Here is a 24,981-nt window from a genome sequence, read left to right as displayed (position 1 = left end):
TTGTTGTTGTTGTTGTTGTTGTTGTTGTTGTTGTTGTTGTTGGACTGTTTTATTTCTTCTTCATGTGCTCCTGTTGGCTCTTCTTCCTGTAGACTGCATGCTTAGACATGTTTGGTTCTGGCATGAACGTCCATCACTCGGTAAACTTTGATCTGTTGTGAACGTGTTTGCAAAAAAAAAAAAAAAAAAAGGAAAAGAAACAACACAAAAAGTTAAAATATATATATAATATATATATAAATATAATATACAGTGGGGACCATCATCACCCCCGTCTGCTCATTTTCTATTCACTCTGTAAATCTACTGAAGGTCAGTGTGGAGGTGTGGGGGTGTGTGCCTGAGTGCGTGTGTGCATGTGAGTGCGTGTGCGTGTGCGTGTGCGTGTGCGTGTGTGTGTGTTGATTTCAGGTCTCTTTCTGTTGAACCATGTAGCTGAAAATGAACCCTGTTTTCTGTATTAATATTATCTGCCTTTTGTTGCTCTGACTTCTTTTGATTGTAAACTGTAATGCACTCTTAAAAGTGAGGTGTCATCTTTAGTGTGTGTGTTTGTGTGTGTGTGTGTGTGTGTGTGTGCGTGTGCGTTTATAGATCAGGATCCCATAATATTAAAGGGGCTGTATGTAAGCTTTTACACGTATAAACGTTTTTTATTGCCGATGTGTGAACAGGTTTTAGCCTAAAACATGAGCCCTTCCATGACTCTCTGGGTTTCCTCTCTCAGCCTGTAGACGGATTTTAACGTGAAGAGCGTGGGACGTTTTTTTCCGGGAAAATCCAAAGGATGTGATGTCATCATGCGCGTCCGCGAGTGCTGTTACTCTCTTCAGCTTCGCTAACAGGGCTAACAGTGTGCAACGATAGCTAACGTTCGGTTAGAAATGGAGTCCAACAAGCCAATCCTCCAGGAAGAGCGCCGGTCCTTGATCCCAATTTTTCAGATTTCTTTTTCAAATTTTTTGGGACTTTTTTTTATTTTCCAACATTTTTCAGTCTTTTTTCGGATATTTTCAGACATTTTTCATTTTTTTTAAACGGAAAACGGACCCCAAGCTGGCAAAATTCCTGCTGGACAGGAAGCTGACATTCCTGCCAAGCATGTGAAATATATAGTGATATTGTGGTTTTAGCTGCTAACGTTGCTAACGTTAATCAACATGATGCCTGTCTATCACGTTCAGTCTCGTGTGCGTCGCCTCACTGTTCTGACTCTGCGTCTACGCATCGCGAGCACGAGCGTGAGCAACAGGACGCTGACTGTCGTTGAATTAACGATCACAAGTGTCGCCGTTAACAAGCTATTTCTGATTCTTCCATATAGTCCCTTTAATGTTATTAATGGTTAAACAACATGTTTATAACTGACGAACCGGCTGATCTCAAAAGAAAGAGCCACTATTTGGCTTCCATAACCTCTTCAAGCACTTCATATAGAAAATATCAAATACATAAATAAGATCAAAGTATGAATAATGAGACGACTAAAACACGTCATAAAACAGGGAAAAGTGCAGCAGGTTTTATTTGGAGGCAGTTATGAGACATATTTCTGCTGGTGAAACACGTTAAAGACAACAGAACGAGTAGAAACACTGATGTACTGTATGTACAGTTATAAATACAACACGCTTACATTCACACATACATACATCACATCATCATCAGAAAACATCAACACAAAAATATAGTTTCATAAACACAATATGCATCAAAAACAACGGTTAGGTGTGGGTTAAATAAGTGTATTTAAAAAAGAAGGTTATCAGTAGTTGTTATGTGCAATAATGTAAACGTAATATGTAGTTTATCTTGTTTTAATAATGTTCTCCTGGGTACATGAAATCTATCGTTGTGGTATTTACTGTAAAAACCAGGAACATCGAGCCCTCATGCTGCATTCAGGTCACGTCTGGTTGGTTAGTCAGAGACTGATATTTACGGTAACTAACACAGGACATGAACGCAGCATGAGTATCACAGTGAGATTTTGGTGATTTGACCCGGTGAGGTCTGGGTATCGTTGGATAATCTGTAATTCATTTGTAATTTAAAAAACGGAAATGTTTGTTTGTTTCGTTTTAACCAAAAAAAAATTGACTCATTTTCATTTCAATCTCTTTTTCTAATTGTTATAAGTTATAACTTTGTTCAGCACTTTGTTCTATAAAGATGCTCTAATGTTTTTAAACTATTAATTACTGATATTTTTCTCATAATAATCTATGATTAGGATCATTAATTGGTTTGTTTCCCAGCAGGACAATCACGCAGAAACTCACTGTCTCTTTTGAAATGATTTGTTTTATAAGCGTAGATAGATTATTGCTTAAAAGGGTTTATTGTGGATCGGTTCTCTGTGGAACCAGAACTCTACGGTCCTCAGGCCTCCTCGATGGGCGGGCTGTTGAAGCAGCCGGCGGGGACGGCCTTCAGGATGTCCTCCAGGTTAGCGATGTCTGTCAGGATGGTGTCGATGTCCCGGTTGATGCCTCTCAGCAGACTGCGCAGGGCGACCTCCTGGTCCTCCATGTCTCGGAGACGAGGCTTCAGATTGCCCAACACATTTTGCTGAGCGTTGGCCAGAGACTTCTCCAGCTGCGCCAGGCGGTTTTCATCCACAACACCGGTCTGGTCTGAGGAGAAGAAGAAGAAGAAGAACACTGACGGTAAGTCAACATATCTCTGCTCCTCAGCTTCATGTTGAACCAGAGAGAACAGCTGAACGTACTCAGGTTGGCCAGCAGGCCGTTGATGTCTCGCAGCGCTTTCCCCACGGCCTCTCTGGTCTCTCTGGCTTTGTTGAGCGCAGCCGCCGCTCCACCGGCAGCCTGCAGAGGAAACATTCACATCATTGACCTTTCTGTTGGTGACTCTTTATCCACTGACAGCCAGGTTGTCTCCGTGTGGACACTTTACCTGCTCGGCGTCGGCCTCCAGCGTCTTGCCGGCGCGCAGCTCATTGGCGAGGTTTTTAACTGCAACCGTCGCCTTCCTATTCAGATCACTGGCATCCTTGTTCAGTTTGGTGGCTTCATTCACCAAACCGGCAGGAGACGGCAATGTTCCCTAAAGAAGAAAGACAGAGTGGACGTCAGACGCTGGAATCAAACCAGTTTATGTGGACAGGTCGATATATTGACCAGAGAGAGACGGACTCGTAGAATATTTACTGCCTTCAAACCTGAAACCAGATAAACCATGCTGGTCTGGTCTATAGCCTGGAGCCATGACGCCATGCTGGTCTGGTCTATAGCCTGGAGCCATAAAGCCATGCTGGTCTGGTCTATAGCCTGGAGCCATAAAGCCATGCTGGTCTGGTCTATAGCCTGGAGCCATAAAGCCATGCTGGTCTGGTCTATAGCCTGGAGCCATAAAGCCATACTGGTCTGGTCTATAGCTTGGAGCCATAAAGACCCTCTATTAGATATTTTTTAGGACACGGCAGGGGAACCAATCAGAGATCAGCGTTTTGGGATTTGTCTCTCTTCAGCATAGTGTTATTACTGTTAGTGGTTTGTTTAAAGTAGAAGTTGGGAGACATGTTTCAACCTCTTCTGTTAACTCTGTTACCGTCTACGAGGGACACGGGGTTGGTTTCGTACTCGAGGCAAATTACAGACCGAAAAAAAACGGGAGTTTTGCAAACACATCAAAGATCACGGAGGTTCCCCAACTTCTGGTTGACGCATACGACGCATTCGGTTTGGCATACGTACACAGAACTGTGGAAGCAAGGCGTCATTGTGTGAGTTTACTACTAACAGGCGGACGATGATTGGTTGTTACCTCCAGACTGTTGACCAGCGTCTCCAGTGGTCCGATGGTTCCCAGTGCTTTGCTGTAATCTTCAGACATGTCTCCCAGGTTGGAGATCGTCTCGCGGTTGTTTCTGACGGCCTGCTGGATGGTGGCGTTGATGCCGGGAAGACGCTTGATGGCAGCGTCGGCCAAAACCTTGCTGTTATCGATCTGCTGGTCGAAACCTGCCGAGGAAGACGAGGAGGAGTCACATTGAGTCCAGAGTTTATAGAGAAAACAAACAGTGTGTCTTCGTCAGTCCGTGTGTCTACAGTATCTACCTCTCAGGGTGTTCAGGGCGACGTCCAGCTCGTTGGTGTTGAAGCGTTTCAGAGCGCCCTCGGTGTCGCTCTTGGCGACGTTGACTCTGTCAAGCAGCTTGTTGAACTTCTGCAGAGAGGAACCACATCGGATATAACTCAACGCAACAAAACTACGATCTGTACCGCAAATATGAAATGTTTTCTATTCTTGGTGACCAATCAGAGCACAGAGAAAGAAATACATCTGCATGTTGTCATGACGTAGTGACCATAGATATAGATATATATACTCTATGTACATAGATGCCGCGTTGGCCTTATGATCGTACGTCAACATCGCCGCTGTATTGGGGAGGTCAGGACTGACCTGTAAACACATTCTTTCTGGATAAAAAGCACCATAACGTCGACATTGCTCAACCGATTTCAACGAGTCGTTTGATATTCAAGTGTTTATAATCTACGTGTAGTAGATAATTATTATTATTATTATTATTATTATTAGTACTGTAGGTCACATTCCTCCAACAGAAAATACGTTTGGTGAGAAACGGTTCAGTAATGTTATATTATACTCCTGGCTGTGGTTCATGGATCAGCGGCCGGTCTGTCTGTTGATATGGTATTAAAAAGTCGTACTGTCATAACATGTTTTCCTTTAAGAATGATTCAAGTCAACAACATTACAGTTTAAGTTACATCTTTACAAAACATTAGCTTCCGTAGATCATCAGATAAGAGCCAGCTAGCATGTTATTGTTAGACTAAAGCTAACGTTAGCTTTTAGATCTTCATCAGATAAGAGCTAGCTCGTGTTTGACTCTTTGTAATTGGTTGAGAAATGTTAACATTAAAGTGCTTTTTAGAAAAATCTAGAATAACGAGTCGTTATTATATTAAAGGGTTTATAATGTAAATTTATGATTTTAATCCCGGATAATTTCAGATTTTTTTTCTCTAATTTATGACGTTATTCTCTCAGAGAATTAATAATATTAATAATGACCTAATAACTGATTGAATCCCACCGTATCGAAGGACAGACCGCTGACCTAGGAACGTGAAGCAGTGACATTAACGAACACATTTAACAGTTTTTATACCAAAATCTTTTTATACAAAAATGTAACTTAACGTTACTCCTAGTGGATCATAAACCATTTAACATAATAAAGACTGGTTGAAATCAGTTGAGAAATGTAGACGTTATAGTGCTTTTTATATAGTAAAACAGCCGCTCCCCCGTTCACTTATATGTGTTTACAAGCCAGTCTTGCCCTGTCCAATATGGCGCCCACGTTGACGTATCGCTGCAACGGACTGAGGCGGCCAATGCGGTATATATATATATATGTGTGTTGGACTGGGTTTCCATAATCCTTCAGTACCTGCTGGGCGCCCTTGCCCTTGGCCAGCAGGACCTCGGTGGCGTCCTTGTCTCGCAGCATGCCGTCCTGCAGCGCCTCGAATCCTGAGATGTCCCCGTCCACCGCCTGCTTCACATCCTCCAACCTGGAAACCATGGCGTCCATCTGCCCCTGAGCATCATGGGAGAAGAGGATAAGAACTCATGAGTGTTTGCTAAGGTCGGAAGCACTCCTTGTTTTCTACACATTGTGACGTCTAACAGCAGCAGTCACCTTCAGGGATGATGGGATGTTTCGCTCCATGGCGGCAATGTCTTTCAGCATGCCGTCCGCCATTTTGCTCTCGTCTCTGGCCTCGCCGCTCAGCCGGGTCGCCTGGTTCTCCAAACCCTTCACCTGGGCTGAAGTCTTGTCATACCTGAACACACACGGACATCATTGGTTTAGAGCATCAACACAGGTTTAGGATCGCCCGGTGGGCCACTAAGAGTCGGAGTCTCTTCCACCAGGTCATCCGTTGGGAAAGCTTCACCTTCTCTCCCGACAAATCAGGATCAAATTATAGAACCGCTTTACTGTAAATACTACAAGACCCATGAGCCTCAGCGGCCATTGCTAAGAAGCACTGAACCGGCTGCTGAATTAATTCTAAACTAATCCAAAATTCATTCATAGTTCTACATTTATCCATCGAGTTCTACGAAGGTCGACCTCTGACTTCCCTCTGCTCTTGAGATCCAGTTCGTCTCAGTTCTCATGACCCTTCCCCCCCAAACCCCGTTCCTCTCTCGGCAGGGTGGCACGGTGATCAGCTGTTGGCACCGTCACCTCACAACAAGAAAGTGTTACCTCCTCGATCCCAACATCCCGATGAACAGGAGCCTTACGATCAACCTTAAGCTCCCGTTCATCCCTCGGTAACCGCCCCCGACCCCTTTCCATCCCTCTCCTCGACCCCAATCATCCCACCCAACTCAAAGCTTACCCAATCTCTCCCGCATCGTCCAGCCATTCCAAATCAATCTGCTCTTGTACGGTAGGCCTACTAACGCCGTGGTCTTTGTTAGTGAACATAATATTAAAACAGACACTGAGGACAAACAGGACTGTTACATATAACCCCTTATCTTTCTCCTCAGACTGACAGAAGAGAGACTCACGTGGTTTTCAGATCTCCGATCAGCTCTTTGACTTTGTTCTCTTTGCTCATGAGAGTTCGGACCAGAGCCAGACTCTCCTGCGAGTCGCTCAGAGCTTCGTTGGCGCTTTGCTCCACGGCGTCTGCACTCGTCTGATGTCTGCGGGATGGACGGACAGGAAGTGATGAGGACACAAACATCTGACACGGTGTAAAACAGAAGCTCTTCGTTGGTTTATATCGATTACACCGTTACATGAATACGATGGACTCACTTGTCAGCTAGACTGGTGGCAGTCTTCACCAGAGAGGTTAGGAGGTTTGGACCCAGCGGAGCGTCTCCGAGAGGAATCTCCTGACAGGAAGGAAGAGAACAAGCAGCTGTTAGAGGAACGGACACCTGACAATCACATCATCATCATCATCATCATCATTTTGTAACAACGTCTGATGTATGTCATGAAGGCAGCAGCAGCAACACATGTACACGTATGTGATGTGACATTCTGACAGTGTGTTAGTGTAACTGTGTTATCTTACAGCTGATCTGAGGTCGGCTTTGGCCTCGTCCAGTTTGCGTTTCATCTCCTGCATCAGACTCTGAACCTCCTCCACGTTCGTCTTGTACGTCTGCTGTCGCTGTTTGATTTTGTCCGCGGCGTCGGCGATGTTCTGGAGGTCCTGGCCCTCGGCCAGCTGACTCCTGCTGATGGACGACAGGCGGCCCTGCAGGTTCTTCTCCTGTCCTGTTGGACGCACGAGGAGTGACGTCATTAGTGTCAGCGTTTTGTCATCATACCTGTTATGAACCACTTCCTCATATGTTCTTTAAAATGTCTCAAATATTTATAACAAAAAGATTAAATTATAGATTGAGATCTTCTTTATCACGTAAACACAGAATAATGCACACTATGCTTCTTCTTCTTATTATTATTATTATTATTATTATAAAACTACTGAGCGTTTTTTGGTACATGTGTTCGATTTTAGCACGTCCCCAGTGCAAAGTAATTAACTTCTACAAGAACTATAAGACTCAAACTATTCTTTAATTATTGTATAGGCCCTGTTAAACTCTCTCAAATTATATATATATATACACCCCTCATTTGCATAATGAGGCAGAAATGCATAGAAAAAATGTGTAAAGAAAAGCATACAGAAATAAATAAGTTTGGGGAAATGAATAAGAGGACGATGCAAAGGGAAAATCATGCAGAAATAAATACATAAATAAATACACACATTTAAAAATAAATATAGAATAAATAAATGTAAAAATAAATAAAAAATTAATGCAAAAAATGTATCTAAAAATTAATAAAAATATATACATAAATAAATAAAAAAGCACATAAATAAAGGAATTAATACAAAGATAAATAAATAAAGAAGCAAATTAAAACAGAAATATCAATGTATGTCCCATTTTATCAATTAATTAACGGCTGCATTTATTTTTAATATTATTTTTGCTACATTTATTTATTTATTTATTTATTTATTTATTTATTATTTTGGCAGGTTCTGTCCTCCATAATTTCCCTCCTGTTAGTTTGTAGTTTCTTGCCTCCCATAAAAAGACTACAATGCCCTTGGGACCATTTTCAGGAAGTGACATCATTGTTTTGGAGGGAACTCAGAGGAGTAAAGAAAGGTGAGCATGAACTTTCCCTCATGTCTTTTTTTACATGTCTCATGATGTTAATCTGTTTGTCAAACTCTCAAAGTTTCATCCTGTTCGGCTAAATCTAAATCTCTTTTTTTAAAGTTATGAGGTTGAAATGTTGCTTCATAACGAGAGCTGTTCTTCAGACAGGATGGTGTTAGTGTGATGGTGTAGAGCACGCGGGGTGTTACCTGTGAGCAGCTCGGTGTTGTACTGCAGGTCGTCCACCAGCTTCTCCGTGGCTCTCAGAGCAGCTTCCATCTCGGCGCTGTTGGCCGGTTTCAAACCTCCGTCCACGTCTGAGAGCCGAGTCTCCAGCTGCTTCAGCTTGTCAGCGTAGGCCGCCATCTGAAACACAGAGCTCAATGTATCTGTTGTTTCCAACCCGAGAAAACCTGATGACTCCATCGGTACCAACCAGGTCGGACTGGCTGGTCATGACGGAGGTTAAATAACGCTACGAACGTACACTAAAGGTTGTCATGTCCATTTTCAAAGGGGTCCCTTGACCTCTGACCTCCAGATATGCTAAATGCAGTACCTGCGAGGGTTTCTGGACAACATCTGTTGTTTTATGGTGATCATTGATTTACAATAATTAATATATACATGCATTTGCATAAAGCAGCAGATTTGTCCACTCCCATGTTGATAAGAGGATTAAATACTTTACATATCTCCCTTTAAGGTTCATTTAGAACAGATAAAACAATGTGCCATTAATCACGATTAACTATCTTAAGCGATTGACAGCCCAACACATATACTTTTATTTATTTATTTATTTTTTATCTATTACATTTTTTTCTTCTCCATTTTCATTTATTTTTTACATTTATTCGTCTATTTCTTATTTTACATTTTTATTTTTTCATTTACATTTTTCAATGTATTTTTCTATTTTTCATTTTTCATTTTCATTTTTTAATATTAATAATCTATTAATTTTTCCGTTCAAGTTATATTTTTCATATATATTTATCTATTTATTTGTTTTTTATATTTATTTTTGTATTTATATATTTTAAGGTATTTATATTTGTATATATGTATATATATATATATATTTAAGGTTCATTTAGAACAGATAAAAAAATGTGCGACTAGTTTGGAGTAATGGGGATTAAATATTTGAATGGATCGACAGCCTTAATATGTTATAATAACAATAAATAATAACAATAAAGCTTTCTATTCTATTCTATTAATATGTTATATAACATTATACCAACAACTGTTTGTTTTATTTAATTGTTATTTTGTTTTAAATATTGTTGACGCTGGAATGTACGACGGCATATTACAGCTATTGTGATAAAAATAAATAAATAACGAAGGCCGGGGGAAATATTCAGAGAAAAAATCTATTTATGAGATTAAAGTCGTAAATTTACGTGGAGAAAAAAAATAAAAATAGTGTTGTTTTTTTCTCGACAAATCTCCTTTTAAGGTTCATTTTCAACAGATAAAAAAACAGATAAAAAATGTGTGACTAATTTGTGATTAATCCTGATTAACTCTTTTAATCAACTGAAATCCTTGATATAAATAGAATTAATGAAACATTATTCAAATGTTTTCTGAATCATTGTTTTTTTTTTAATTACTTTATTTTATTTATTTTTTAGAGGGCGACCAGCGCCTCAAGCTCCGTTTCATCCAACTGAAACTGATGAGTTTTTGTACCTTCGTCTTGATGGGACTGAAACAGGATGGACAGTTGGACCTTGGGCACTTCAGACCCTCGAAGCCCGGTCGACACCGACAGCGGCCCGAATCATCACACTGTCTGGACTCAGAGCCCTGAAGGTCACAGGCACACGCTGGGCCACAAAACGAGAGAGGAAACAACCGTTAATAACCTCACATTACATGTCTTATAATAACCTCACATTACATGTCTTATAATAACCTCACGTTACATGTCTTATAATAACCTCACATTACATGTCTTATAATAACCTCACATTACATGTCTTATAATAACCTCACGTTACATGTCTTATAATAACCTCACATTACATGTCTTATAATAACCTCACGTTACATGTCTTATAATAACCTCACGTTACATGTCTTATAATAACCTCACGTTACATGTCTTATAATAACCTCACGTTACATGTCTTATAATAACCTCACATTACATGTCTTATAATAACCTCACATTACATGTCTTATAATAACCTCACATTACATGTCTTATAATAACCTCACGTTACATGTCTTATAATAACCTCACGTTACATGTCTTATAATAACCTCACGTTACATGTCTTATAATAACCTCACGTTACATGTCTTATAATAACCTCACATTACATGTCTTATAATAACCTCACATTACATGTCTTATAATAACCTCACGTTACATGTCTTATAATAACCTCACGTTACATGTCTTATAATAACCTCACGTTACATGTCTTATAATAACCTCACGTTACATGTCTTATAATAACCTCACGTTACATGTCTTATAATAACCTCACGTTACATGTCTTATAATAACCTCACGTTACATGTCTTATAATAACCTCACATTACATGTCTTATAATAACCTCACGTTACATGTCTTATAATAACCTCCACGTTACATGTCTTATAATAACCTCACATTACATGTCTTATAATAACCTCACGTTACATGTCTTATAATAACCTCACGTTACATGTCTTATAATAACCTCACGTTACATGTCTTATAATAACCTCACGTTACATGTCTTATAATAACCTCACGTTACATGTCTTATAATAACCTCACGTTACATGTCTTATAATAACCTCCACGTTACATGTCTTATAATAACCTCACGTTACATGTCTTATAATAACCTCCACGTTACATGTCTTATAATAACCTCACGTTACATGTCTTATAATAACCTCACATTACATGTCTTATAATAACCTCACGTTACATGTCTTATAATAACCTCACGTTACATGTCTTATAATAACCTCACATCAGGTGAGTTATTTTATTATAGTAGTATAGGTCTTTGGGGATTGACTTTCTTTTGGAGCCTCTAGTGGCCATTAGAGGAACTTAGAGGCACTTTTTTATTATCAACTAATCAGCGGCTTCAGATTAGAAAATGCCGACCAACAGCGCCCTGACTTACGTTTGCAGGCGTCGGTGGCGAGGCCGTGGTAGAACCCCGGCAGACAGACCTCGCAGTTCTGTCCCCTCGTGTTGTTCACACATTTCAGACATTCGCCGGTGTTGCGATCACAACTTCCCGCCACGCCGACGTCGATGTGTCCGTTACACTGGCACGGCTTGCAGGTCGGCAAGCCGTCGCCCCGTACGGGACCGCTATGGAAACCCTCCTGACAGACGTTACAGCGAGGACCTGAGGGACAGACACACGTTGACATTTCACTGATGATTCTGAACATTTTACAGGGAAATCTGAGAATTATGTTCAACTATCACATAACCTCTCATGACATCATGTGATAACCTCTCATGACATCATGTGATAACCTCTCATGACATCATGTGATAACCTCTCATGACATCATGTGATTACCTCTCATGACATCATGTGATTACCTCTCATGACATCATGTGATAACCTCTCATGACATCATGTGATAACCTCTCATGACATCATGTGATAACCTCTCATGACATCATGTGATTACCTCTCATGACATCATGTGATAACCTCTCATGACATCATGTGATTACCTCTCATGACATCATGTGATAACCTCTCATGACATCATGTGATTACCTCTCATGACATCATGTGATAACCTCTCATGACATCATGTGATAACCTCTCATGACATCATGTGATAACCTCTCATGACATCATGTGATAACCTCTCATGACATCATGTGATAACCTCTCATGACATCATGTGATAACCTCTCATGACATCATGTGATTACCTCATGACATCATGTGATAACCTCATGACATCATGTGATAACCTCATGACATCATGTGATAACCTCTCATGACATCATGTGATAACCTCTCATGACATCATGTGATTACCTCTCATGACATCATGTGATTACCTCATGACATCATGTGATAACCTCTCATGACATCATGTGATTACCTCTCATGACATCATGTGATCATACTGTGTGATGTCATAGTCCTGAGACCAACCTGTGTATCCGGTTGGACAGCCGTAACATCGGGGCGTCAGCGAACCGGCAGTGATGGAGCAGGACACTCCGTCGGGACAGGGACACTTCAGACAGGCGCGCGGCTGCCAGGGGTCCCGGTAGAACCCGTCGGAGCAGCTCAGGTCATCGGGCGTCTCGTCGGCAGAGTAACAGTCGCCGGTCTGCGGGTCGCAGCTTCCTCCTCTGCAGCTGCAGGCCTCGCAGCCGCTGAAGGGCCCGTCTGCGGGGGCGTTGCGTCTGAAGCCGGCCGAGCATCGCTCGCAGAACTCGCCCTCGTAGCCCGGCGGGCAGCTGCAGGTCTGAACCCAGCGGGCCGGGGCGCCGTCGCCACGCCTCGCCGACACCAGTCGCACGTTGTCGATGTAACCACGTCCTGAAAAGATACACCAGTTCAATCAAGACCAAGACCATGAATAAAAGAGAGGGAAGGAAAGAACCGAAGAAGGAATAAATGGGAAGTATAAGAGAATGGAAGTAAAAGGGAGCTCACCATTTTCGCCGAATGTCGCCCTGATCTTGATGGCGGTGAGGTTCTGGAGGAGCGTCTGGAACTGGGAGGAGGAGAGTTCAGGCCTCCACCTGCTGCTGGGCTGCTCATCCAGTCTGTTCATCAGACAGAAGACATGAGTTCACTCTTTACATCACTAACGGACACATGTGTGATAGTCAGCACAAAATCAGTTCGTCTGTAATCCACGTAAGTGTGAACCAGGAAGTATAAAGAGCAGCGAACGCCACGTAGGGACACCAGACTTTCACCAGGAGACCGGCGTTCATGTCCCGTGAAACCAGGAGTCAACGTGGACTTATTTGTCACGTAACTTCTGTACTTAAATTACAGCACTTCCACAGTTATCTTAACCCAAACCGCCATCTTCTCCTAAACCTAACTAAGTAGTTTTATTTTGAAAAGACTGGAGTGGAAATTGAGAAGTGCGTCACATGTTGCTGGATATTTGTAGGAAAACACGCAAAAAATCTGTTTTTTAAAGTCGTGCTGAGCGTCACGAAAAAAATAGAAATTGGTGTCTATGTAGACGAATCGAAGAGATTAAATGTCGTGACTGTTTCATGAAACCGCTGTGAGACTGAGTCGGTCAGAACGTGCTTCATGGTGTCAAAGAAATGCATGAAATGCACCCGTTGAAGCCCTTTGTAGCAGTCGGCCTATACTCTTGTCTTCGTGTTGATGCACCGTTCCTTCCTGAATTGCCTCGGGGGAGTGTTGCCGCACACCTAGTTCAATAGTTTAGTGTAAACACGAGAGTTTTATGTTTTCCGTGTAGTAACAGTCTCAGATTCTTTCTGTCGGAGAGGTTTTGTTTCTACTTGCTCTGATGACGGCAGCAGGTTTCTTCATCTCTGACGGACAGGAATGTTCAGAGAAAAGAAAATATTTATCCTGGAAGAGGTCAAACCCTGAACTTCATGTCTGAATCTGAGCCACCCTCGGGTGTTTGATTTAACCAGCTTGGAGTAGCAGGCGGGTGGGGCTTAGAGACTTTGACTCTCTGCAGGTTGATTTTCTGACCTGAAGCTGTAGTTGATCTTCTGGCCACAGGGGACGATGGAGCGCAGGTCGCCCAGCGAGGCGCCCACTCGTAGGCCGCCGCCTTCCAGGATCACGTCGTTGGTGGACGGGTGTCGGACGCCGCGGTCCAGACGCAACGAGAAGGAAAAGTTCTGACCGTAACTCAGCAACTGGTTCTCCAGGTAAGGATCTGTGAGGAGAGGAGAGAAACAACTGGTCAGGAGGGAGGAAACAAGAGGAGAGGAAAGGAAAGGAAAGAAGGAGATGTGGGAGAGGGGAGAAACTCCTGGTCAAGAGGGAGGAAACGAGAGGAGAGGAAAGGAAAGGAAAGAAGGAGATGTGGGCAAGGGGAGAAACACCTGGACAGGGGGGAGGAAACGAGAGGAGAGGAAAGGAAAGGAAAGGCAAGAAGGAGATGTGGGAGAGGGGAGAAACAACTGGTCAGGAGGGAGGAAACAAGGAAAGAAGGAGATGTGGGAGATGTGGAGTTGGGAGGAGGAGATGAGGAGGAAAGGGGAAAGAAAAAAGGAGAAGAAAGGAGGAGACATCGGGAGAGGCGAGGAGAAAAAAAAGGAAAGGAAGGGAATAGGAGGTGGAAGGAGAGGAGACAGAATAAATAAGGAAAGCAGCAAATATAAAAGAAGAGAAGAAGGATGAAGGAGGATGAGGAGGAGGATGAGGAGGAGGATGAGGAGGATGATGAAGGAGGAGGAGGAGGAAGGAGGAGGATGAAGGAGGATGATGAAGGAGGATGAGGAGGAGGAAGGAGGATGAAGGAGGAGGATGAGGAGGATGAGGACGATGAAGGAGGATGATGAAGGAAGATGGAGGAGGAAGGAGGAAGATGGAGGAGGAGGAAGGAGGAAGAAGGAGGATGATGAAGGAAGATGATGAAGGAGGAAGGAGGAGGAAGGAGGATGATGAGGAGGAAGGAGGATGAAGGAGGAGGATGATGAAGGAGGATGAGGGAGGAGGCGGGGTTTGCTCCTCACCTGGGGCGTACAGGTAAACCGGCAGGCTGTTTTTGGAGATCACCTCCAGGTCCTGGTGTTTTGGCGACCAGCGGAAGTGGACGTCGTTGGGCGTGACGCCCTGCGCTGTCGCCGCCTTCCAACCATCCGGACCTGAAAAAAAAAAAACACAACGTATTACAACTGGAGTTCTCTGGAGCTTTTATTTTGAAATGGAATCCACTGTCACCAACTGAAGTTTATTGTGAAGTGGAGAGGTGAAAGGTTACCGTCGGCGAAGGTGGAGGTGATGTTGTGGACGGAGTAACCGGATTGTGCAGAACACCGGCTGCTGTGACCGTAACAGAAACAGGTCTGACTCCCAGAATCCTCTCTGGCCTGACGTCTGAAAAACACAAAGAGCCCTAACAGTCAGCCGAGGTGGAGGTCGTAAAAGTAGTTGAAGTGTCAACTGAAGTGGCAGATGGAGAGAGATGAAGATTCAGTTGAAGAGCATTAATTCAATTGTGAGGAGTCTGTAGATGTGACGTGTTTCTTCACCTCTGCGAGCAGCCGTTGGGTCCGATCGGCCCGTCCGGGCAGCGGTCGCATTTATCTCCAGTGACGCCGTCTTTACAGCCGCAGCGCCCGCCGCTGTCACACGTGGCACCGACAGAACCTGGAGGCAAAGACACGACATCAGTAATAAGACGGATTCTGTTTGTGTATTAAAGGAACGGTATATGTACGGTACATGTCGTGGATCCTCACCTGTGGGGTTGCAGCGGCAGGGTGTGCAGCTCAGCGCCGCCCCCACCAGGTGGAAGCCGTCCTTGCAGCGCTCGCAGTGGCGGCCCTCGAAGTGTCCCGTACAGTCGACGCAGTGCAGACCCCCGGCGTCCCGAAGGCAGTACCGAGATCTGCCGTTACAGCTGCAGCGCACCGTCGCTGCAGGAGGAGACGGAGAGTTTCATTTAAATCAGAATCTAGTCTCATTGTTATTATTATTGTTTTAGTTCTTTAGTTCTTTATTTAGTGAATAAAATAAAACAATAATAGATAAACAATAATATGAATAACTACACAGGTTGGTTGAAAAACAACAAATCCTGAGGGCTTGGAAAAGGAACCCACCGAACAAGGAAATTAAAAAGATCAGAACATTTCATGAAAACTCATTCAAGTTTGACATAAGTTTTATTAGAAGAATGACATTTTTCCCTGATGGTGGTGTTGGAGAAAACATAAAACTCTTTAGGGATCACCCTCTGGGGAGCAGGACAGTAAATTTAAAAGAAAGCAACAACAGAGATGCAAAACAACCAAAAAGAGACAGAAAACGACTACAAAGAGACGCAAAACAACCACAAAGTGATGCAAAACAACCACAAAGGGATGCAAAACAACTACAAAGAGACGCAAAACAACCACAAAGAGATGCAAAACAACCATAAAGAGATGCAAAACAACCACAAAGAGACACAAAACAACTACAAAGAGATGCAAAACAACTACAAAGAGATGCAAAACGACTACAAAGAGACGCAAACAACCTCAAAGAGACGCAAAACGACTACAAAGAGACGCAAAACAACCTCAAAGAGACGCAAAACGACTACAAAGAGACACAAAACAACCACAAAGAGACGCAAAACGACTACAAAGAGACGCAAAACAACCTCAAAGAGACGCAAAACGACTACAAAGAGACGCAAAACAACCACAAAGAGACGCAAAACGACTACAAAGAGACACAAAACAACCACAAAGAGACGCAAAACAACCACAAAGAGACGCAAAACGACTACAAAGAGACACAAAACAACCACAAAGAGACACAAAACAACCACAAAGAGACACAAAACAACCACAAAGAGACGCAAAACGACTACAAAGAGACACAAAACAACCACAAAGAGACGCAAAACAACCACAAAGAGATGCAAAACGACTACAAAGAGATATATACCAAATAAATGTATTAAATTTTGATTATTCTTGTTTACAAGTTTTGTCAGAAAAATATAATTTTTCCCTGATGGTGGTGTTGGAGAAAACGTGGTAAAGCTCTTTAGGGATCACCCTCTGGGGAGCAGGCCACTACATCTGATGGTTAGTTGTGTTAAACAGACTGAAGGTGGAGACAGAATCACAGTGTTTTCTTTCCCTGAGACGCTCCGTGAGCTTTAGAAACGTTTACAGAGAGGGAATCGTCTCGTTCGTTCTGTGGTTTTGTTCAGAGATCCCGGCGAGAGCTGCTCCTCCTCCTGCAGCCCTGCAGACAAACCATCAGAGAGGAAGCAGCCAACGCCTCGTCTGAGGACACGACACGGCCGGCTGCTTTAAAGCTACACTTTAAATTCTGATAGAGTTTCAACAGGCTGCTGCTTGTTACTGCCGTGAGCAGAGGACCCGTGGTGAACAGTATTTATTGGTAAAGTTACGTAATGACAAGTAGAGAAGAATTAATCAGGAATGAGCTCCAATCAGCCTCCGTACTGATCTGAACCTTAGAGAGGACATTATTATACCTGAATATACCTGAATACACCTGAATATACCTGAATATACCTGAATATACCTGAATACACCTGAATATACCTGAATACACCTGAATATACCTGAATACACCTGAATACACCTGAATATACCTGAATACACCTGAATACACCTGAATATACCTGAATACACCTGAATATACCTGTCTTTAAAGTTCCTGTTTGTAACTTCTTCCAGGTATAAATCATTGCTGGTCGGTGTCTCAGACTCCAACACAAACTCCAGTGAAGCACCAAAACCTCTTGGTTGTATCTAGTGAAGCTGTTAAACAGTGTTGGCCGCGGTCGGAGGACGCGGGGGAGACCGTAGCTTTGGTCTCCAGGACCGGAGTCTCTGCTCCTCTGCTCCTCTGCTCCTCTGCTCCTCTGTCTGCCTTCACTCACACACCGCGCTCCTTCTCTCTCTCTCTCTCCACCTCTCACGTGCATGCTGCTCACTCCACACTGCAGAAGAGTTAGTTTAGCTCTGAGAATATCTAGTGAATGTTCAGTGGACGTTTGTGCAGAAATAACTGCTGCAGCTCCTCCAGACCAACAGAGGTTTCCCGTGTCTTGTGAAGTGACGGGGCTCCGCAGAGAGAAACGTTATCGTCTCCGACCAAAACTCCGGCGTCTCCCCCGTTCCCTCCGGCCGCGGTCGGGAGGCTGAGGCGGGAAAAGCCAACACTAGGATCAGCATTGATTCATGGAGAGACCTTGGTCTGGTCAGCTAACATTACTGCCAAGCAGCTGAAATATAGAGTGATGTTGTGCTTTTAGCTGACGTGTGTCTCCTCACTGTGTTGAGTGATGCTCCTTCATGTCTATGTAGAGCGAGCACAAGCGCCAGCAACAGGACGCTGACTTTAGCTGACTTAACGGACACAGGTGAAGCTGTTAACAAGACATTTAGGATTCTTACTAACAGACCCTTTAAGACTCTGTTTTAAGGCTCTAGTCTGACCGTGTCGGAGGGTTTTTGAACGACTCGGCGTGTTGAATCGGCGGCGGCGCCCGTCGGTGAGAGAAATCGCTCTGAAACCAATCGGTGCACAAGAAGAGAAACGGACGTGAGGAAAGCAAGCCGACGAGTAAAGTCAACATCGTTCATCTTCATCTCATCTGATCGTTCCAGGTGTTTTCACAGCGACATGAACATCTGGAATGAAGCTAAGCAGTGAGTGAGAGCGGTGTGAAAATGTTTCATAACGACGAGCCTAGCTTAGCACAAAGACTGGAAGCAGAGGGAAACTGCTAGCCTAGCTCCACCTTCCAACATCTCCAAGTCTGATTTTGGTCTTTTCTTGGAAATAAGTCCAGCTTGATCCTGCTTTTATCCTGATGTAGTAAAACACGCAGGACTTTTAATACAAGCTGGTAATTGATAAGTAGGTTGAATGTTTAGCATGACCTCCAGGTGGAGGTGAGGTGAGGTTAAGGTGCGTCTGTTCGCCTCACATCACTCAGCCTCTGATTCACACTGCCGGCGGGCGATTGGCCGTGACTCACTCTGTGATAGCAGTTAGTGAGTTATGATAGGACGAGTCTGTCTGAGAGGGTTCCTCTCTGAATGTACAGTAATAATGGAATAACCTGAGGAGCCGTTTCACAACTTTATAAAAACATAGAGAACAAAGTCACACCCAGAAACGTCACCGTCTAGCGTGGAAAATCATCGTGAATCCACAAACTCAGCGTCTAAACAACTTGATCTTCTGATTAACAGCTCAGAAACACCGTTTCATCATCAGACCTGATGATGAACTGATGCAGAAAACAACACATCATTTCTGTTTTTGGGGTTAAATACGACACAATACAAATTAAATATGTCTTTATTTTAAGTAATAATATTGTTAATTTCTGTCATATATGAGATCTTTTATAAAAAAATATATTTTGGAATATTCATGGCTTCATCAGTAGTTTTAAATAAAATCCACTTACCAGCTTTTTCTAGAACTTAAACCATGTGATGATGCTGTTAACATAATAACCATCATTTATAAATGGTAAATTGAGAATTAATGGAACTTAATTAGTAGTTATTTTACTGTTAACAAACGATTAAATGAGAATTGATCATATTAATAATATTTATTGAATATTTAATGCTATAATGTATGTTATTTTAACAGTTTATTGTTGTACACATAAAATTGTATATACTCTCTCTCTCTCTCTCTATATATATATATATAAGTATCTGTTAATTAAGATATTATTTGTATTCCTTAAATAAATAGTTTGTAAACCATCTATAAACATTATTTGGATAAAGTTTCAACTGATGACTATAATGCCTTGTTAAATGGTTAATAAATACTTTGTAAACGTCATAAACACCATTAAATAACAACAAAAATCTTATTTTTTTGTTATTTTAAAAATAAGATATTTGTTATTTAATGGTGTACCCACAGTAAAAAAATCAGATATTATTTGTTATTAAATGGTGTATCGATACACACTTTTACTGTAGATACACCATTAAATAACAGAAAAGATCCTGTTTATTTTACTGTACTTTATTTGTATTTGTGTCTGACCTTTTTGTTGTTATTTGTTGCTGCTGTGATTCAGTGCTGTTGTCTTGTTATGTGTAGATGCTGCTATCTGAGCCTGACCAGGTGAGGTCTGACTTTCTAGTTAAATAAAGGTTATGATGATGAGTGGTAGTAGTAGTGTTAGTAGTATTAGTAGTAGTAGTAGTAGTAGTAGTACTCACAGTAGTGTGTGTAGGTGGCCTGGACGGTGCAGACTGCAGCCAGCAGAGCTCCCAGCAGCAGTGAAATCCAGCTGTTGTTCCTCATGTTGAGTTTTGAATCCAGTAAATCAGATAAAACAAAGTGATGCAGCAGCTCACTGCGTCGTCTTTTAACTGCTCTGCTGCTCCCTACCTGAGCTCAGGTCTGAACACGCTGCACATACTGAGACACGCTTACTCACATGTGATTCACACACACACACACACACACACAGTCAGAGGATATGACTGTGTGTGTGTGTGTGTGTGTGTGTGTGTGTGTCTGGGCGTTTACTGGGACTCTTCCACCATATTCACATTTTTATGACACAAAGACGTTTCACAAAGACAGAAATAAAAGACTGAATACTCGCTCTGTTCCACAGGATGGAAACTATTATAATTCAGCATCTGGATTTAGATTTAGAATATGAACACGGTTCAGACTGAAGGTCAGTCAATAAGACATCATAACATAATGATCACGTACAACAGAGAGCGTTCTCTTCATGTATTCATCTTTATGTGAAGAATCACAGAGAGCAGCTGAAGGAGGAGAAACAGAAACATGTACAGACATAAATATAAAGATAATATCAATTCATTCTTTCATAAAATGAAGAAATTCAGGTAAATATTTAAACAACTGGTGCTCTGAAATAAGATGAAAGGAGGGGAAGAGCGAGCACTGAAAGGACTTGAAGTGTACGTTAAAGAAAGAAGCTCTCCCTCTGCTTTCAGTCGTTATGCTAAACTAAACTAAAATAAAATAAAATAAAATAAACTAAACTAAAATAAAATAAAATAAACTAAACCAAAATAAAATAAAATAAAGTAAAATAAAATAAAATATAAAGTAAAGTAAAATAAACTAGAATAAAATAAACTAAGCTTTTATATATATATATGTATATATATACATGTATTGTATATATAATATACAGTATATGTATATATATATATATATAATATACAGTATATGTATGTATTTGCAAAGTAACTAAAGGTATCATATAGATGTAGTAAAGAGTACTGTATCTGTCATGAACATGCTGGTTGACAAGAAGTGAATTATAGAATATGACCAGACTCCTTTAACTTTCCCTTTAACTGTTCTGAGCTCCACGTCTACTAATAACAGATTATTATTAATTAATGTTATTCGTATGTAAATTCATATATAATGTATAATATATATAGAATATCTGTATGTCATCCAGTAATCAGTGCCTGAAGCTCGGCTCTGATTCCGTCTTCCTGCTGACGGTTGTTTCCATAAACTGTGACCTGAGGCTACAGGTGTGAACGACACACCCTGAACCACACACACACACACACACTTACTCACACACACACACTCATTATGATCCATCACACACACCCTGAACCTCACACACATCCTGCCAATACCTGGTTACACACACACACACTCACACACACTTTCCCCACCGCAGATAAATACACCGCTGCAGGCCTCAACACACACACACACACACACACACACACACACACACACACACACACACTGCCACGCCCGGCCCGTTCCTGTTGCCGTGTCAACGCCACACCCTGAACACACACATACACATGTTATCAACACCTGGCTGCATTTCTCAACTCTGACTTCACTTTTCAGCTACACTAGCTGAGTACAAGTACCACATACTGTACTGTTTACTACTTCTATCTGACAGGTATAGTACAGCGGTGGAAGAAGTACTCATATGTTGTACTTAAGTAAAAGTACTAATACTACTGATACAAGTATATCCTGCATTTATGATCTTATTTAAGTACAAAAGTATCAGCATCGAAATATACTTAAAGTCCCAAAAGTCTGTTTTTTTATACTATTATCTATTATTATAATTTTTTTTACATGTTTTTATGTTTTTTTTAAATTTTCTAATTATTTTCTTTATTATTTCAATCATTAATTTGAATTATATTTTATTTTTTATATTTTAATTTACTCATTATAATTATAATTATTATGATGTAGTTTATGTATATTTGATACAAGGATAGGTTCATTATCAATAATATATCATTGCCACATTTTTCTAGAATTATTTTATATTTCTTATGTTATTTTATTTTTCTGGTTTCAATATTTGTTTTAATAATAAAAGAAATGTTGATACACGTTGGAATTGAATTGTAAAATAAGCATTTTGCTAATAAAAACATTCTGCAGAATAATGTATATTATATATTATAGTATTTGTGGTATATTTTCAGGTCTTGCACAAGACAGAGGGGCCCCTAATTGTAAACAGAGGTGTAAGAAGCATACGTGGAGACCTAGGGTCATACGATATGTCCAGGGGCTGAAAGATAAACATTTAGGATAAAGGGGCCATACGCTCAGAGCAGATGCTGCATGACATGACCCCGATATAAGGAGGTGCGAGAGCCCCGAAGTGCAGGACTTTCAGATTTGACTTGAGACCTCCGGACGCTCTAGACGTTCGTTATGACATTTGTTGCTTGTTTGTAATAAACTCTATTGTACCAGCAAGAACAGTGTCCGCGGAGCATCCTTTCTCATCACTTCAACAGCACTGTCGCAGGAAAGATACGACATATTCTAATTATTGTTATTCTAATTCTTATATCACTTTAATGTTGCAGCTGGTAAAGGTGGAGCTACTTTTAATGACTTTATAAACTGCTGGTAGTTTAACCTATAATAATATATCGGTATTTATTAGTTGATTATATTTTGTTTTAATAATCTGAATCTGTAAAGTAACTAAAGCTGTCAGATAAATGCAGTGGAGTAAAATGTACAATATTTCAGCAGTAGACCCTACATTTGTAAAAGATAGCTGCTTTAATTTCTTAGTCTTTTCAACAGTGTTTGGCTTGCAGTTCTAGATGAACAATAAATACATATAAATATGACTTGGTCTTGAGTTCCCTGAAAATATCTACCATTCTTTTTTTATTATTATTATTTTTATTTATTTTTATTTTATTTCAATGTTGAATGCTGGAGTTGTTTTCTCCAGCGTACTTATTGTGTTCATCTCTAAGCTCAACTACTTCAAAAATTGGTTTATAAACTATTGTAATTATGAACTATAAATTGCATGTATGAAAACAACCTCGAAAAAAAAATAAAGTATATAAAAAAAGAAAAGAAAATATCTACCAAGGAACGGAGCTCATTATTTACTGCCAGACGTAAAAGAAACAAATTACAAAAGAGAATCTCATAACCAGACTCCTCTCATAAATCAGTACATTCTGCCCAGCTAACCTGCAGAACATACTCGACTCTAATGTCCTGACTAAATATGTTTTTATGAATAATTCATATTTCCCATCGGATTGGGGATAGAAACGATGACTGGAAGAGGTCATTTCATCAGTAAACCCTGCTGACTCATTAAAGGTCTTAATGCGTGAAGACAGTAAAGATACTCGCTTTAAAGGAACTGTTTGTAACTTCTTCCACGTATAAATCATTGCATGTGATTCTTACTAACAGTCCCTTTAAAGTGTGTTTATTACAGTTTTTCTCAATTGTTTACATACAAATACTGGTACTTGACACACAATGACCACAACATGTAACTCATGCACCAACCCCCTGAACCAATTCTGCTAAACTACAATCACAATTCCTGCTTTACACTCAAATTGCAGTTCTAAAACACACTTTTTTCAAAACACTACACACAATTCTCTGCATTTGGCACAATTTTCATGAAGAAAATCTCGTTTTCACAAGGAACACACTGTCATTCAAAATTCTAAAGTCAATTGCCCTACTATGCACACTGACTCATCACATGGGCAAACACCTGTCACACAGTGTTACAATTAGCAATCAGTTGATGCTTTTCATGGCTGGATTCGACATGCTAAGCGATATTTCCCCCGCTGCTTGGCCAGGGAAAACATTGCTTGTGATGTGGATGAGGTGCTGTGGCCAGACCGAAACAGAAGAGAGGATGCAGCATAGTTGTTTTTTTCGTTTTTTTTACTGTAACTGTATACAGTAAATTCTTCTGTTGTTTTGTATGTAGACCACTGTATGTGCAACTTTGTGTTGGTTGGGATGTACACTGTGTACATAGTTTTTGTGGGGAAAATAAAATATATTTGTTACCATGTATTTGTGTGTTCTGAGTATAAAAACAATATTCTAAAATATTTTACAACACACTTATGTATGTACTGTCTGTAGTAAGTGTAACACTGAACAAAAAAAATACCTAAGTCATCATGATGAATGGAGAAGAAGTGTTTTCATTCATCATAGTGTTTTACATTGAGCACATCAGTGTTCAACTGGTTCTTATAAATGTCTAGTCATATGATGGTGTGTGTGTGTCATTTGAAAACAAAATACCATTTTGAGAAGAAATAACATTGTTTTGAATGTAAAGTTTCATTTTGCAGGAGAATTGAGGGGTTTTGCCCATTGTGTGTGTGTTTTTTGATTTGTGTGTAGAGTTCTGAGAGTATGAGGCATGCTTTCAGAAAATGTGTGTAAACAATCGAGAAAAACTGTAAATGGAGTCTGGCTCACAGCTCCAGATGAACAGTCTCCTCCAGTCCAGCAGGTGGCGCTCCGAGTGGATCTTCCAGTCCAGCAGGTGGCGCTCCGAGTGGATCTTCCAGTCCAGCAGGTGGCGCTCCGAGTGGATCCTCCAGTCCAGCAGGTGGCGCTCTGAGTGGATCCTCCAGTCCAGCAGGTGGCGCTCCGGGTGGATCCTCCAGTCCAGCAGGTGGCGCTCTGAGTGGATCCTCCAGTCCAGCAGGGGGCGCTCTGGGTGGATCCTGCAGTCCAGCAGGTGGCGCTCCG

At 41.2% G+C, this 24,981-nt stretch overlaps 2 protein-coding genes across 2 annotated transcripts in view; one reads left to right on the top strand and one right to left on the bottom strand.

The window, feature by feature from the left end:
- LOC119499314 overlaps window positions 1-24,981 on the top strand; it is an 843,332-nt gene that overhangs the window by 303,218 nt on the left and 515,133 nt on the right. The gene's annotated exons all lie outside the window — the stretch shown is intronic.
- lamc2 (laminin, gamma 2) lies at window positions 1,498-20,363 on the bottom strand. The gene is made up of 21 exons (XM_037787365.1): window positions 20,145-20,363; window positions 15,651-15,827; window positions 15,441-15,558; window positions 15,170-15,285; window positions 14,922-15,053; window positions 13,930-14,119; window positions 12,889-13,001; window positions 12,379-12,771; window positions 11,371-11,601; window positions 9,928-10,064; window positions 8,433-8,589; window positions 7,110-7,315; window positions 6,845-6,924; window positions 6,592-6,729; window positions 5,705-5,849; window positions 5,453-5,602; window positions 4,083-4,191; window positions 3,790-3,986; window positions 2,920-3,069; window positions 2,732-2,831; window positions 1,498-2,636 (listed from the first exon to the last, which is right to left on the bottom strand). The coding sequence occupies exons 1-21, from the start codon at window positions 20,227-20,229 to the stop codon at window positions 2,383-2,385; spliced, it is 3,378 nt and encodes a 1,125-aa protein (XP_037643293.1). The 5' UTR covers window positions 20,230-20,363; the 3' UTR covers window positions 1,498-2,382.

The sequence above is a fragment of the Sebastes umbrosus genome, chromosome 12 (assembly GCF_015220745.1).
Source record: "Sebastes umbrosus isolate fSebUmb1 chromosome 12, fSebUmb1.pri, whole genome shotgun sequence".
NCBI classification, from domain to species: domain Eukaryota; kingdom Metazoa; phylum Chordata; class Actinopteri; order Perciformes; family Sebastidae; genus Sebastes; species Sebastes umbrosus.
The sequence above is the reverse complement of the archived record's forward strand: the minus strand, read 5'-3'. Positions and strand labels throughout refer to the sequence as shown.

What these genes read in the sequence shown, in the direction of transcription:
- lamc2 (XM_037787365.1), bottom strand. Translation starts at nt 20,229, where the DNA reads ATGAGGAACAACAGCTGGATTTCACTGCTGCTGGGAGCTCTGCTGGCT. An exon ending in CTGCCGCTGCAACCCCACAG is followed by an intron (nt 15,559 to 15,650) that starts GTGAGGATCCAC and finishes CTTTGCCTCCAG; the next exon opens with GTTCTGTCGGTGCCACGTGT. An exon ending in CGCCACCGACGCCTGCAAAC is followed by an intron (nt 10,065 to 11,370) that starts GTAAGTCAGGGC and finishes TTTGTGGCCCAG; the next exon opens with CGTGTGCCTGTGACCTTCAG.